This window comes from Ovis aries, chromosome 14 (assembly GCF_016772045.2).
Source record: "Ovis aries strain OAR_USU_Benz2616 breed Rambouillet chromosome 14, ARS-UI_Ramb_v3.0, whole genome shotgun sequence".
Taxonomy (NCBI): Eukaryota; Metazoa; Chordata; class Mammalia; order Artiodactyla; family Bovidae; genus Ovis; species Ovis aries.
The window spans coordinates 3,084,992-3,100,051 of NC_056067.1; the positions used below are offsets into that span (position 1 = coordinate 3,084,992).

A 15,060-nucleotide genomic window follows, 5' to 3' on the forward strand; every position below is an offset into this window, starting at 1 on the left:
AACTCAGCAGTGGCCACAGGACTGGAGAAGGTCAGTTTTCATTCCAATCCCTGAGAAAGGCAATGCCAAAGAATGCTCAAACTACTGCACAATTGCACTCATCTCACACGCTAGTAAAGTAATGCTCAAAATTCTCCAAGCCAGGCTTCAGCAATACGTGAACTGTGAACTTCCAGATGTTCAAGCTGGTTTTAGAAAAGGCAGAGGAACCAGAGATCAAATTGCCAACATCCGCTGGATCATCAAAAAAGCAAGAGAGTTCCAGAAAAACATCTATTTCTGCTTTATTGACTATGTGAAAGCCTTTGACTGTGTGGATCATAATAAACTGAAAAATTCTGAAAGAGATGGGAATACCAGACCACCTGACCTGCCTCTTGAGAAACCTGTATGCAGATCAGGAAGCAACAGTTGTAACTGGTCATGGAACAACAGACTGGTTCCCAATAGGGAAAGGAGTATGTCAAAGCTGTATATTGTCACATATTGTGCTTATTTAACTTATATGCAGAGTACATCATGAGAAATGCTGGGCTGGAAGAAGCGCAAGCTAGAATAAAGATTGCTGGCAGAAATATCAATAAACTCAGATACTCAGATGACACCACCCTTATGACAGAAAGTGAAGAATTAAAGAGCCTCTTGAAAGTGAAAGAGGAGAGTGAAAAAGTTGGCTTAAAGCTCAACATTCAGAAAACAAAGATCATGGCATCTGGTCCCATCACTTCATGGTGAATAGATGGGCAAACAGTGGAAACAGTGTCAGACTTTATATTTTGGGGCTCCAAAATCACTGCAGATGGTGACTGCAGCCATGAAATTAAAAGACACTTACTCCTTGGAAGAAGAGTTATGACCAACCTTGATAGCATATTCAAAAGCAGAGACATTACTTTGCCGACTAAGGTCTGTCTAGTCAAGGCTATGGTTTTTCCAGTGGTCATGTATGGATGTGAGAGTTGGACTGTGAAGAAAGCTGAGCGCCGAAGAATTGATGCGTTTAAACTGTGGTATTGGAGAAGACTCTTGAGAGTCCCTTGGACTGCAAAGAGATCCAACTAGTCCATTCTAAAGGAGATCAGCCCTGGGATTTCTTTGGAAGGAATGATGCTAAAGCTGAAACTCCAGTACTTTGGCCACCTCATGCGAAGAGTTGACTCATTGGAAAAGACTCTGATGCTGAGAGGGATTGGGGGCAGGAGGAGCAGGGGACGACAGAGGATGAGATGGCTGGATGGTATCACTGACTCGATGAATGTGAGTCTGAGTGAACTTCGGGAGTTGGTGATGGACAGGGAGGCCTGGCGTGTTGCCATTCATGGTGTCGCAAAGAGTTGGACATGACTGAGTGACTGAACTGAACTGAACTGAAATAATTGAAAGATTTTCACCATTCAGGATTGTCCAAACTTGAATTAGAATTTTGTTCTCTCTACTGATACCCCACGACATGAAGATAATCATGCACTATTTCCACGTATTTCAATATTCCAGTTATTTCAGTAATCTCAGATATGCAGATGACACCCTCTTATGGGAGAAAGTGAAGAGGAACTAAAGAGCCTCTTGGTGAAAATGAAAGAGGAGAGTGAAAAAGCTGGCTTAAAACTCAGCATTCAAAAAACCAAGATCATGGAATCTGGTCCCATCACTTTATGGCAAATAGATGGGGAAACAGTGGAAACAGTGGCTGACTTTATTTTTCTGGACTCCAAAATCACTGCAGATGGTGACTGCAGGCTTGAAATTAAAAGATGCTTGCTCCTTGGAAGAAAAGCTATGGCAAACCTAGACACCATATTAAAAAGCAGAGACATTATTTTGCCAACCAAGATCCATCTAGTCAAAGCTATTGTTTTTCCAGTAGTCGTATATGGATGTGGACCATAAAGAAAGCTGAGCGCTGAAGAATTGATGCTTTTGAATTGTGGTTTTGGAGAAGACTCTTGAAAGTCCCTTGGACTGCAAGGAGATTCAACCAGTCTATCCTTAAGGAAATAAATCCTGAATATTCATTGGAAGAACTGATGCTGAAGCTGAAGCTCCAATACTTTGACCACCTGATGCAAAGAGCCGACTCATTAAAAAAGACTCTGATGCTGGGAAAGATTGAAAGCAGGAGAAGGGATGACAAAGGATGAGATGGCTGGTTGGCATCACTGACTCAATGGACCTGAGTTTGAGCAAGCTCCAGGAGATGGTGAAGTCCAGGGAAGCCTGGTGTGCTGTAGTTGCAGAGAGTTGGATACAACTGAGCAATGAACGACAACAATGTAGAAGCTGCTGATTGCCCTCCAATCTCCCTTCCCTCTCTTGCTTCTTGTTTTCTTTTGTTAAGAGCTGTTAGGGTGCTGTACTTGATTGAGTGGTGGGTACATTGCCATTTCTAACCAACTGCTTAACAGTGTTGACTGTTAAGAGAGATCTCTTTTAACTGATTCTATCTCCCCCAGGTGTTGGATTAAATGATGGACAATGGCATTCCGTCTCCTTATCTGCCAAAAGGAATTACATGAGTGTGGCGGTCGATGGCCAAGTGGCTTCTGCATCCCCCTCCCAGGGCCCTGAGCAGATTTATTCAGGGGGCACCTTTTATTTTGGAGGTAAGAGAAACAGTCAGTCCATATGGGCAGTTGAGTCATGTTCACAGTTACTATCCCTGTATCTTGAAGTTAGTATGTTTTAACCAATGCCAATATTATGGAATCATTTTTCACTTTCTTTGAAGATGGAAATGTTGAGTGGATCACGATGATAAATCATGACATAAAATGTATTTCTTTGAGGTGGACTGACTTATGCTTATGATTTCTATAATGAGATTGCTTGCAAGTAAACCATGCTCTTCAGTTCTTACTTTTAAATTTTGTTATGTCTTCCTAATGTTGAATGGGCCTTACATGTGTACCTTTTTCAGATTTTATGGGCTCTTTTCATTGTGGTGTTTTCCTGTTCATGCCTCTTAGCTTTTCTAGAGCATCCTTATTGCTCTTCTACTGCTCAGTGCAGGTCAATATTATGCCAATGAACAAATAATCTAACTTACTTAGCCACAGAAGCCTCTTCTCATTGCTGAATAATAATGCACTGATACATTTGATAGAATTAGGGCACCAGCTTTCAACCCCAAGACGTCTCTCTCAAAGAACAAAAAGTGTTTACTTGCCTAGTGGATGTTTGATTAAACTAAAAGCTTCAGAAGCAACCTTTGGAAGTGGAAATGAATGTCTATCACTGGAAAATTAAAATAAGACAATATTTGACATTAATTAGAAAGGCAGGGCTTCCCCGATGGCTCAGCTGGTAAGGAATCTGTTTGCAAGGCAGGTTCTCAGGAGATGCAGGTTCCATTCCTGGGCCAGGAAGATCCCCTGGGGGGAGGAAATGGCAACCTACTCCAGTATTCTTGCCTAAAACATCCCATGGACAGAGGATCCAATCCCATGGACTTGTGGGCTACAGTCCAAAGGGTCCCAAGGAGTTGGACACAACTGAGCACAGAGCAGAACACAGAATGGCACAGCTGTAGAAATCATAATCATGGCTTATGGTGTTTCTTCTTTTTGCTATTTTGAATTGCAATCATGACTTCTGTGGAATCACCTTTGAATTTGGTTGAAAGCCCAGGCTTAATTATTCATCAATAATATACAAATTCCTTTCCAAGAATTGACAGTAAGTACACAGACCATGAATCATGCATCTTATAGTAAGAGTGAACAAGCAAACCAAAAAAGAAAATCCTTCATAATCCTTTGCTATAAAAGGCAGCATAATGCCAAAAATATTGAAAGATAGAATTACTTCCTTTATGAAGATTTGTTCATTTATAAGTTCATTTTATAAATTAAGTTGCTTATAAAACATCATGGAATATATGATTGAGTTTATGGCAATCTATAGCAACATGGTCCTTTAATAGATGGTAAGATATACAAACAGTTCCTGAGTTAGGATTTTTCAGCTTTACAATGGTGTGAAGAAATACACATTCAGTAGAAACTGTACTTTGAATTTTTTTCTTTTCTCAGACTCGTGACATGAAGGGTAATGTAAATATTCTCTCATGATGCTGGGCCGTGGCAGTGAGCCACAGCTCCCAGTCTTGCATACAATCACAAGGGTAAACAGCAGATACTCTTAAACCATTCAGTTCCCACACAACCAGTCTGTTTTTGCTTTCAGTACAGTATTCAATAAATTGTGGGGAGTACTTAACACTTAATTATAAAGTAGACTTTGCCCAACTATTGACTAATGTAAGTGTCCTGAGCACATTTAAGAGAGGCTAAGCTAAGCTTTCTGCCCTTATGGCAGAAAGTGAAGAGGAACTAAAAGCCTCTTGAGGAAAGTGAAAGTGGAGAGTAAAAAAGTTGGCTTAAAGCTCAACATTCAGAAAACAAAGATCATGGCATCCAGTCCCATCATTTCATGGGAAATAGATGGGGAAACAGTGGAAACAGTGTCAGACTTTATTTTGGGGGGCTCCAAAATCACTGCAGATGGTGACTGCAGCCATGGAATTAAAAGACGCTTACTCCTTGGAAGAAAAGTTATGACCAACCAGATAGCATATTCAAAAGCAGAGACATTACTTTGCCGACTAAGGTCCGTCTAGTCAAGGCTGTGGTTTTTCCTGTGGTCATGTATGGATGTGAGAGTTGGACTGTGAAGAAGGTTGAGCGTCGAAGAATTGATGCTTTTGAACTGTGGTGTTGGAGAAGACTCTTGAGAGTCCCTTGGACTGCAAAGAGATCTGACCAATCCATTCTGAAGGAGATCAGCCCTGGGATTTCTTTGGAAGGAATGATGCTAAAGCTGAAGCTCCAGTACTTTGGCCACCTCATGCGAAGAGTTGACTCATTGGAAAAGACTCTGATGCTGGGAGGGATTGGGGGCAGGAGGAGAAGGGGACGACCGAGGATGAGATGGCTGGATGGCATCACTGACTCGATGGACGTGAGTCTGAGTGAACTCTGGGAGTTGGTGATGGACAGGCAGGCCTGGCGTGCTGCGATTCATGGGGTAGCAAAGAGTCAGACAAGACTGAGCAACTGAAATGAACTGAACTGAAGCTAAGCTGTGATGTTTGGTAGGTTGGGTATATTAAACATAGTTTTGACTTCGAATATTTTCAATTTACAATGGGTTTATCAAGATGCAGCTACACTGTAAGGCAAGGAAGATTTGTATAGAACAACTTTAATCAAGAAAAGTTTGGGAAACACCAAAAGAGATAAGAAAAAAACCCAAGCATTTTGTTAAATGATGCAAAAAAGATGATAAAAATAATAGAGTGCATAGAAGTTTGTCATAAAAATAGAATCATCATTCTTAAATTATTTTACACCCTTCATGTTCAGATTTAATGATGCCTACCTTTTTCTTTTGTAGAAAATTTTGACTGTTATTCACACTGTTATACTTCATAACAAAATATATCACATGTACACTCCAATTTTGCTTGCTTTTATTATGATACATATGATATACACCATTTTAATTACCTGAACTTATGATTTTTGTATGTTTTAGATTTACCAGAGAGTTGCAAAGTTACACAGGGAGTTGCCATATACCTCTTACCCTGTTTCCTCCTCTTGTTCACATCTTACATCATATACACAATTTAAAGAATACGATTTATTATTTTTAAAAATACACATCTCAACATGCATTTCCAAGCTAAGAAAGATAACATTACCATCATCCATTTGTCCTTCCATTATCACATCTCTTCATCTTTACCATTGAATGGGGCTTTTATCCCTCCTTTCATGTATTAAGGTGTTCCTAAGTCCCTAAGCAATATACTGTGGAAACTTCCATAATAAAATTTCAACTTAAGGGCTTTTATTTAGATAACCAGTCTTAAGTTTACTTAGGCAATATCTCTGTTTGTTCAATCATCTTCTCAATTGGCGTCCTTAAGTACTAGAGTATGTTCGATCCTGGCATGAGATTCTGACTTCCCTGGTGGCTCAGAAGGTAAAGCGTCTGTCTACAATGCGGGAGACCTGAGTTTAGTCCCTGGGTTGGGAAGATTCCCTGGAGAAGGAAATGGCAACCCACTCCAGTATTCTTGCCTAGAAAATCCCATGGACAGAGGAGCCTGGTGCAGGCTACTGTCCATGGGGTCACAAAGAGTTGAAGACGACTGAGCGAGACTCTACTCGTCAGTAAATATATACCCTGTGAACCCCAGGGCACCCTGGCATTTCCAGGACTGGGAGCATGGGTCTAGAGAAGAGCAGGGGGCCCCCTGCTGCCATGGTTCTGCCTCCTCCTCCGGGCCTCGTTCTTCCAGGACCTGGTGGAGGAGGGGTGCCTCCTCCTGGAAACCCAGGTAGGTCTTTGGGGTGAGAATTCTGGATTCTGGGAGTGGCCTGGAGGGGAGAAGTTCCACGTGGGCCTACCACCTGACCCTGTGAGGCCTCCCAGTGCTGTGGGCAGAATCATGGCTGGAGGAAGGTTAGAACAGGGGCCCCTAAAGGACAGACTGGTTCAGGGACCCTCATTCCCTGAGTGGTACTGGCGGTGGGGTGACCAGCTCTCCCTGGTTTTAACACTGAACACCTGCAGTCCTGGGAACAGCCTCTCCACTTCCCTCCCTAGAGCTAACTTGACAGTTGGCTATCTTAGGAAACCTCTCCTGTGCAGACGAGAGTCCCCTTTATTCCTGGGGTCTGTTTTATCTAGGTGGAAGGCTTTTCTTAGGTAACCAGTTTGTCTTCAAGTAAATAAATATCCCATGTCTGAGACACTTCCAATCCATTCTTCTTTGTTTCTCTCTAAATTCAACTGCAAATTCCCTGTTATCAGCAGTCAGTCTAGCCTGTAACCTGGCTTCATTGCCTCCCTGCAAAGGGCAGTCTGTCCCACCATCCTTGGTTGGATCTGTTTTCTGTGTCAGGCTTGAAGGTGACGATTGGGAGAGTGGGCTGCTCGGGGCTCACAGCGCTCTGCATACACCAGGCCAAATACCACGCTCTGCCACCACTGTTTACTTTTTCTCCTTCCTCAAATGTATGCTTTCCAAAAAATTACTGAGGTCAGCTTTTATCTTTTATTTATAAACCATAAATTTTAAATCTGGGTCTTCCAGATTTAAATGGAGGAAAGTCTAACTTCTGGGAATTCCCCTATGCCGGTCTTTGTGCGATGGAATAACACTGGGAAGCACAAGCTAGAAACACTAGACTGTGTGCAGAATCCTCACACTCCCACTTGTATCAATCAGACACTCTCCATCTAGTGAAGGGGCTACACCACCATGAAGTCATACTGGCATCTTACTTCTGGTACATGCAGTGATGATGTATCTGCCATCCTCAGAGGGGCTTAACATGCTGCCCGCTTCTGGTAATGGAGCCATCCATTAATTCAGCATGAAGAATTCCCCAGAAATCTTCATATTTTAGAACTTGCATCTCAAAGCGGTTCAGTGCTGAGCCTGTCTCTGCTGTTGCATTATATTAACCTGTAGATGTCTGTTATCACATGCTAATGAGGCTAACTTGGGGTGAACCCTTCTTTGTTCTTGAGAATCTCTTGCTTGTTAAACAGTGTAGCCAGGAATGTGAAGGGCCTTGTAATATGACCGCTGTGCACTCTGTAACATTCCATGACCTCTCCTTGTGATGGTGAGTTTGCTTAGTTTTGTCCCCTAGAGGCATATCACATCATTTATTTTATTCTGAAATAGCTTGAAATGTGTCAGGAAACACCACCTGGAGAAAAGGAGATTAGCAGTGCTGTTTATATTCCTGGCATATTGTAGTTGCCCCCAAATATTATTGAACTATTATACTCTCGGTTTTTATGTTAACATTCTTAATTGGTTAATAACTCATCTAGAAAGCACATCCAGATTATGGTAACTGTATCCTGTACCATAGGAGGATTTTAAGCACTGAAATTGAGTATAGAATCATGTACAATATAAATGCTCACGAAGGTTTCATCACCTTTTCTTGCTATACTAAATTTTAAATTTCAGCATCTCCTTTACTTAAAGTATAATATTTCACCATGCCTGATAACAGGTTAAATATGAATCCTAGCCTTTCCTTTGCCAGGTTAAATGTATTTTGTTAGGAAAACAAAGCATTAAGAAGAGATATCTGCAGTCGAAATGTTTAATTATAATGGAAACTCCCAGGTAGGAAACGAGCATGGATTGTATAGGAATTAGCAAGTTGCTGATTCATTTCTTATTCTTTGAAATTGTAACAGTGGTTGACAACCATAACGGCAAAGAAAGATTAATGAAAAATACATAAGTATAATATATGTGTTCATACTCCATAAAATTGTTTATTTCACTTGGATAGAGAAATAGAACATCATTAAACTCTAGACAATAATAGTTAATATTATAGTTTTTATTATTTAAATAATTAGAAACAGGTCTTAGATAAATGTTAGGAAGAAATCAGTGTAAGTGGAGCATTTTTTTATACGGCAGAGAATAAATAAAGTCAAACAGTGAAATGTTTTTGACATTAAGCCATTATGATTTATTAAAATGCAAGTATATGTGGCTCTTACATGCAAATGAAAAGTATTTAATTAAATAAATAGTTGTAATTTTATTCCAAGTCATTGTAACTCCTTTTCCAAATAGCCTTCAACAGAAAGGTATTTCACCATTACTAATTTATCTTTTCTAATCTACAGTGCACATTTTCATCCTTTAAGCTCCTTTTTTTTTTTTGCATCCCCAAAGACTTAAGTCCCTGGGTTTAAGTTATACATAATTTAACACTGCTGGCTGACATGTGAGGATCCTGGAGCTGATTTGTGTGTTTCTAAAACTGGGATCAAGTCAGTATACTTGCACATAATTATTGAAACAGTAGTCATTTCCTGTGAATCTGTGGTATCATAATAAAGAGAAATGCTTTGTGTGAATTGTACTTTGTAATTTAGATCAAATGAATAATGACTGCAATGGGCTTTTCTCTCTGTTTTAATTTAATAATCAAATGCCTATTTAAAAAAAAAAAAACAAAAACCTTATTTTAGTGAAGGTACTGAGTCCTGATTCACTATGATGTATCCTGACCAGCTTTGGTTTTATTTTTATCAGGTTGTCCTGACAGCAGCTTTGGATCCAAATGTAAAAGTCCACTCGGTGGGTTCCAGGGATGCATGAGACTCATCTCCATCTGTCACGAGGTGGTAGATCTGATTTCACTTCAACCGGGGGCCCTTGGGAACTTCAGCGACCTTCAGATAGACTCCTGTGGGATCACAGACAGGTAGGGGCAGTCTCCCTTCTTTATGTTGGCTTGTCCATTTTCAGACTTTTGGCAGCATGTTGAAATTAGTAGGTAAAACAAACATTTTCTCTCTTTTTTCTCACCATCATCTGTTCCACAGGAAATAGATAATATTTACATTAGAAATACAATATGATTTTAATTTTATGCTTGTTTCCAGTGATAAAATTTAGGTAGAAGATATGACCATATTATTTATATATACAAATAGCTACCAGTTCCCAAAAGATGATGGTGATGCTGCTGTAATTTTAAGGACATATAAATGTATAAAAAATATGATTAAACCCAATCACTTAGGATAGCCTAACAGTAATATAGACCATCAGGGGCCAGTAAACCAGAGACCTATGTGGTTAGTTGTCAGACTGGCTTTTGCTCCCCTGACAGCTGAGTAATATTACAGAGACACAGGAACTTAATTGATTGCTATGGTCCTACTGTGTACCCTTAAGGACACATTACCATCTTCTCTGCAGGAAAAATGAAGAGGAAACTCCCCTGTGGAAAAGTTTTGGAGCCATCGTATTGATGAGGGTATAAGGATGATCCAGTAGTTTCGATAGGCATTCCAGTGCAGGGCATGAAGGGCATGACAGGGCAAGATTTGGGGGTTCATTGTAGACGATGTTGCTTTTAATATAGTAGTTGATGGTTAATAGTTTAAAAATGTTTTTAGGCATGGGCAACTGTAGCAAAATAATCTTGCCACTCATGAAGGCATTTATTTTTAATTACTGAGTTCAATGAAATATCATGGCAATTCCAGATTAAAAAAAATAAAGCAATGTGACAAACTTAACCCAGCATATAGTCATGTTCAGTATATATTTTGAGCAAATACATTAATTCTGAGTTCTAAAAATAATTTTTTATTTGTATGAAACATTTTGTCAACATAAACACATGTGTTATATCTGAAGACCATTTACTGTATCATTGTCTGTTGATCCTGTTTCGAACACTGGTAGATACTATGTCTGGAGAGGGCGATGGCAACCCACTCTGGTACTCTTGCCTGGAAAATCCCATGGATGGAAGAGCCTGGTAGGCTGCAGTCCATGGGGTCACTGAGAGTTAGACATAACTGAGAGACTTCACTTTCACTTTTCACTTTCATGCATTGGAGAAGGAAATGGCAACCCACTCCATTGTTCTTGCCTGGAGAATCCCAGGGATGGGGGAGCCTGGTGGGCTGCCGTCTTTGGGGTCGCACAGAGTCGGACATGACTGAAGCGACTTAGCAGCAGCAGATACTATGTCATATGTAGAAAAAATCATTATGATCTAACTTAGTAATGTATTAGGACATCATTTCCTCTCTATGAATATGTGCTTATTTAACTCAATTTGTAGATAAAATGGTTCTTTCTATAATGAAAGATAATATGTAAGGGAGAATTGAGATGATAAACCTCAATTGGCTTCATGTGGGGAATAACAGTGACCATCTCCATAGTTACAGCCATACCAGCTTGGGATCATTTATCCTAATTTGGAGGAAGGCCTATAGCAAGGCATCCTGGGTCAGCTCTCACAGAAGCAGGGAGCTCACCCTCAATGGGTAATAGCCACCAGGGACCAGCGGGAAGGTTCAGTCATCCACACTATGAGTGATGGTCATGTTAAAATTGGGAAAATCCTGTAAGCAAAACATGAAGTTCCCAATCTTAGTTTTTTAAAAAGGAGATGGCAGAAACTTCTTTAAGAATATGTTCTTAACAGGTTTTGTAATTTATTTTTTATTCTGGGGTGAATGAGAGCATTTCAAGCCTTGGTCTCATTATAACTTTCCATTTAAATTCTAAAAAGTATCAGTTATTTGATCAGGGTGATTTGAGCTGATACCAGAAGCTCTTTAACTTTTTTTGTCCATGGTGCCTTATGCATTTCAGTGGTTTTTTCAATGCTCTAAGTCAAAAGGGACAACCACGCTTCCATTTAAACAGTCACTTGGTTCCAGACAACTTTACAAGTGTTTATGTCCTAACCATTTAGAAACCTTTTGAAAAAGTCATTTATACATTTATTACATATATATAATTAGAAAAACTTTAACTTTATTTTTAACGTAGTGTACAACCTTTCAAAGCTTGGAATCACATCAAACACTGCTGCCCTTACCTCTTTTCAGCCTGATTTCACATGACATTACTTTGTGTCAACTACTGAACAGCCAGCTTCTCAAAGATAAGACATGAGTAAAAGGAACCTATTCTGATCTAATGTGGAAATTTAACTACCTCAAGCTAGTCAGTGGCACAGTGCTTGACAGCTGTTGAGTCTGCCTTATTTCTCTTCAAAATGTAAAATATCCTGGGAGCGCCTGTGGTATGGATTCAGCACCCTGACGCACCCTGACCTGCTGTTGGGACCCACTGTTGGGACCCACCGTACATCCTCGGTGTTCCTTGGTGTGTACACCAGGGAATAGGGCTGCCCCTCCACCCTACTTCCTTCTTTCCTTCCCCCTTCTTTATAGCCGCTTCCTTTAAATGTTCAGTGTGGTAAATCAGTGTGATTAAATGTTATTTTGTGTAAACTATTGATGTTCCTGGCAACATACTAAATCACTGTTGCGTCATTTAAGGAAAAGAGAGGGCTATGATATAATAGGACATGTTGAAAATTAACAGTCACAGCTACCTGAGAACTGGTTGAAATCTGATGAACTTAGAGTTCTGTGATTAAGATCCCATAACGACAGATGGTAGAGAAGGCAATGGCACCCCGCTCCAGTACTCTTGCCTGGAAAATCCCATGGACGGAGGAGCCTGGTAGGCTGCAGTCCATGGGGTTGCGAAGAGTCAGACTTGAGTGAATGAGTTCACTTTCACTTTTCACTTTCATGCATTGGAGAAGGAAATGGCAACCCACTCCAGTGTTCTTGCCTGGAGAATCCCAGGGATGGTGGAGCCTGGTGGGCTGCCGTCTACGGGGTCGCATAGAGTCGGACATGGCTGAAGCGACTTAGCAGCAGCAGCAGCAGCAGCAGCAACAACAGATGGAATGACCATTGTGTGTGCTCAGTTGTGCCCAACTCTTTGCGACCCCAGGGACTATAGCCTGCCAGGCTTCCCTGTCCAAGGGATTCTCCAGGCAGGAATACTGGAGTAGGTTGCCATTTCCTTCTCCAGGGGATCTTCCCGACCCAGGAATCAAACCCGCACCTCCTACGGCTTCTGCGATGGCAGGTGGATTCTTTACCCCTGTACCACCTGAGAGGCGTGGGATGATCATTAGGAACACTCTAATTACTCTTTAGATTACTGTTAACATTCTTCTTTCACGTGATCATGTATAATTTGTCAGTATTTTGTGATATTTCACAGTGAATAGTAGTAACTGTATCTGCACCTCCTTTTAGGTGTTTGCCTAACTATTGTGAACACGGCGGTGAGTGCTCCCAGTCGTGGGACACCTTTCATTGCAACTGTGCAAACACTGGGTACAGGGGAGCAACGTGCCACAACTGTAAGCCAAACACACCTTCCTTTCTTGCCTCTGTCCCGACTCCCTTGTTCATTTCCTTTTCTTTGTTGTGTATATGTTTATATGTCCATGTGCGTACAACCCTGAACCTTAGTGTTCAGTTGATTTCCAGTTTATTTTTAATCCGCACTTATTTTCATAAAGTAGTCAAGGTAGCTTATAGAAACACACAAGCAGAAAAGAGTAGGAGAGCCAGCAAGGAGAAAATACATGTAGGAAAAAAAGGTAGCTAAGGACAAGCATAAACTACAGTGCCAAATAGGTAATCCCTAAATTCTCTTAGTCGCTCATCACGTCCAACACTTTGCAACCCCATGGACTGTAGTTGTCCAGGCTCCTCTGTCCATGGGATTTCCCAGGCAAGAGCACTGGAGTAGGTTGCCATTCCCTTCTCCAGTGGATCTTCCCAACCCAGGGATCAAAACCGCTTCTCCTGTATTGGCAGGTGGATTCTTCACCACTGAGCCACCTGGGAAGCCCTTGAATTCTCTTGCAGCTCCGTTAATAAGGATGGTGAGGATAAGGATGGTAGAAATGATATTAATCATAATAGTTAATTTCATTGAGTATTTTCTAAATGCCAGGTACTGCTCTAGTATTTTGTATGTCCCAGCTCAGTTACTTGTGAGGACCACCCTAGTAGGTAGGTATTGTTATCATCTCTAGTTCAGTAAGTAGCAGAGAGAGATTAATCACCTTGCCCAAAGTGCCTGAAATAGTTGAGGCACAGTGAGAATGTGGATGTTTATAATTATACTCCAGAGCCTGGGACCACAACCATCTTCTTTTAGTGTTTTAGAAGCTGTGTGTTCTTTTGTGGTGAAAATTTGTGTGTGTTGTTAAGACTCATGGCATTTTCTTGTCCACTTGTTCAGCACAAATGCCCATTTTTTTTCTTCTCCTTTTTTTCATATTATTGCTGACTGTGAGCAACTTAACTCCTAGTCCTCTGACATGCAGCCGAGGCTTCAGGCAAGGGCCTTAGGTGGAGTCCTCGGTCTCCTGTCTCCCAGCTCATCACTGTGAACTGCTCTGTACTCCTGCCAGAGCTGAGACTGGAACCCTGGGCTCCCAGCCCCGGAGGCCCCACGAGGGACCCTCAGAAGCCCTGACTCAGAGCTGGAGAGGGCATGAGTCTAGGTGGGGAGCTCCTGGGCTCACCCTCACGCCTCCACAATCAACTGTGTGGACTGGAATGCCTTGTAAGATCAGAAAGGACACCTGCTGTCGCGAAAGCCAGGCTAACTTTCTTGCCCTGGATCACCAGTAGCAAAATGATAGTGTATTTTAATTTTTCATACCTGCCATCATCCCAATTACAACAACTAATTCAAAACACAAAGCTGATTGAATGTGTTTTAACTAATTGTTTATTTTCGACTGTTAGCTGTGATTGAATCTAAATATAAGCGCAAACATCTCTGAGCCCCAAAACATTAGATGATAAATAACTATTTTCATCGGTAGCCCACAACTTGACCCAATTGTCAAATTCATTTATTAGGTTCTTGAGCAGGTAGAAATCAAAATTTTTTTGCCAAAAACCATTCTGAGAAATGGGGCCAAGATAACAAACCTGGCTATAATGAAGTCATCACCATCATTAGCTTGAGTAGAGGGCAGGTCATCAATGGAGTCATTTAAAAGATTTTACTAGAAAATAATATTTTAAACAGTCATGTTAAAAAGTGAGGTAATACACCTAAAGCAAAAGTACTCACACAGTTGTATGTCCTTTCTAACACCAGCCCTCATGGCAAAGTTATGTGTGTATCCCAGCCTCTTTCAAGCCATTTGTCAACACATGTATGAGCATACAGAAATATATAAATTAGCCCTTTCACATGCCCATTTCATTGCATAAAATACAAATGTGCCTAGAAAACAGTCCATCTTATATCTTTCCCTGTGTAATATACAATAGGGGCAAGATAGAACCAAGGAATTGTGGAGGAGTAGAGAAGTAAATTTGTATGCTTATCTGAAATCTCTGTAACGCTAAAAAAATTACAGTATTTCATACTGTCTAAAAACTTATTAACATAGTTTTGAAAAATTTAGACTAGATCAAGGAAGGACATTCAGGGGATGGTTTATTTCTCATTCCGCAAAATTAAAAGCTTGATGGAAATCACCATAATAATTGGCCAAGTCTTCAGTGAAATGAGTGCATCATATAGAGCTGCTAATATCAAACCTTGTACATGGCAAATATCTAATTATAAAATTAAAAATATCTAATTATGGATCAAAACACATTTAGACCAATTGAGGGCATATCTTA

General features: G+C 40.7%; 1 protein-coding gene across 2 annotated transcripts in view; it reads left to right on the forward strand.

Annotated features, from left to right (window-relative positions):
* CNTNAP4 (contactin associated protein family member 4) overlaps nt 1-15,060 on the forward strand; it is a 288,013-nt gene that overhangs the window by 187,627 nt on the left and 85,326 nt on the right. For both annotated transcript variants that reach the window (XM_004014917.6, XM_042231474.2), the window contains 3 exons: nt 2,454-2,603; nt 9,092-9,263; nt 12,652-12,758. In XM_004014917.6, coding sequence (XP_004014966.3) covers nt 2,454-2,603; nt 9,092-9,263; nt 12,652-12,758 — 429 coding nt within the window. The remainder of the gene's footprint in view (nt 1-2,453; nt 2,604-9,091; nt 9,264-12,651; nt 12,759-15,060) is intronic.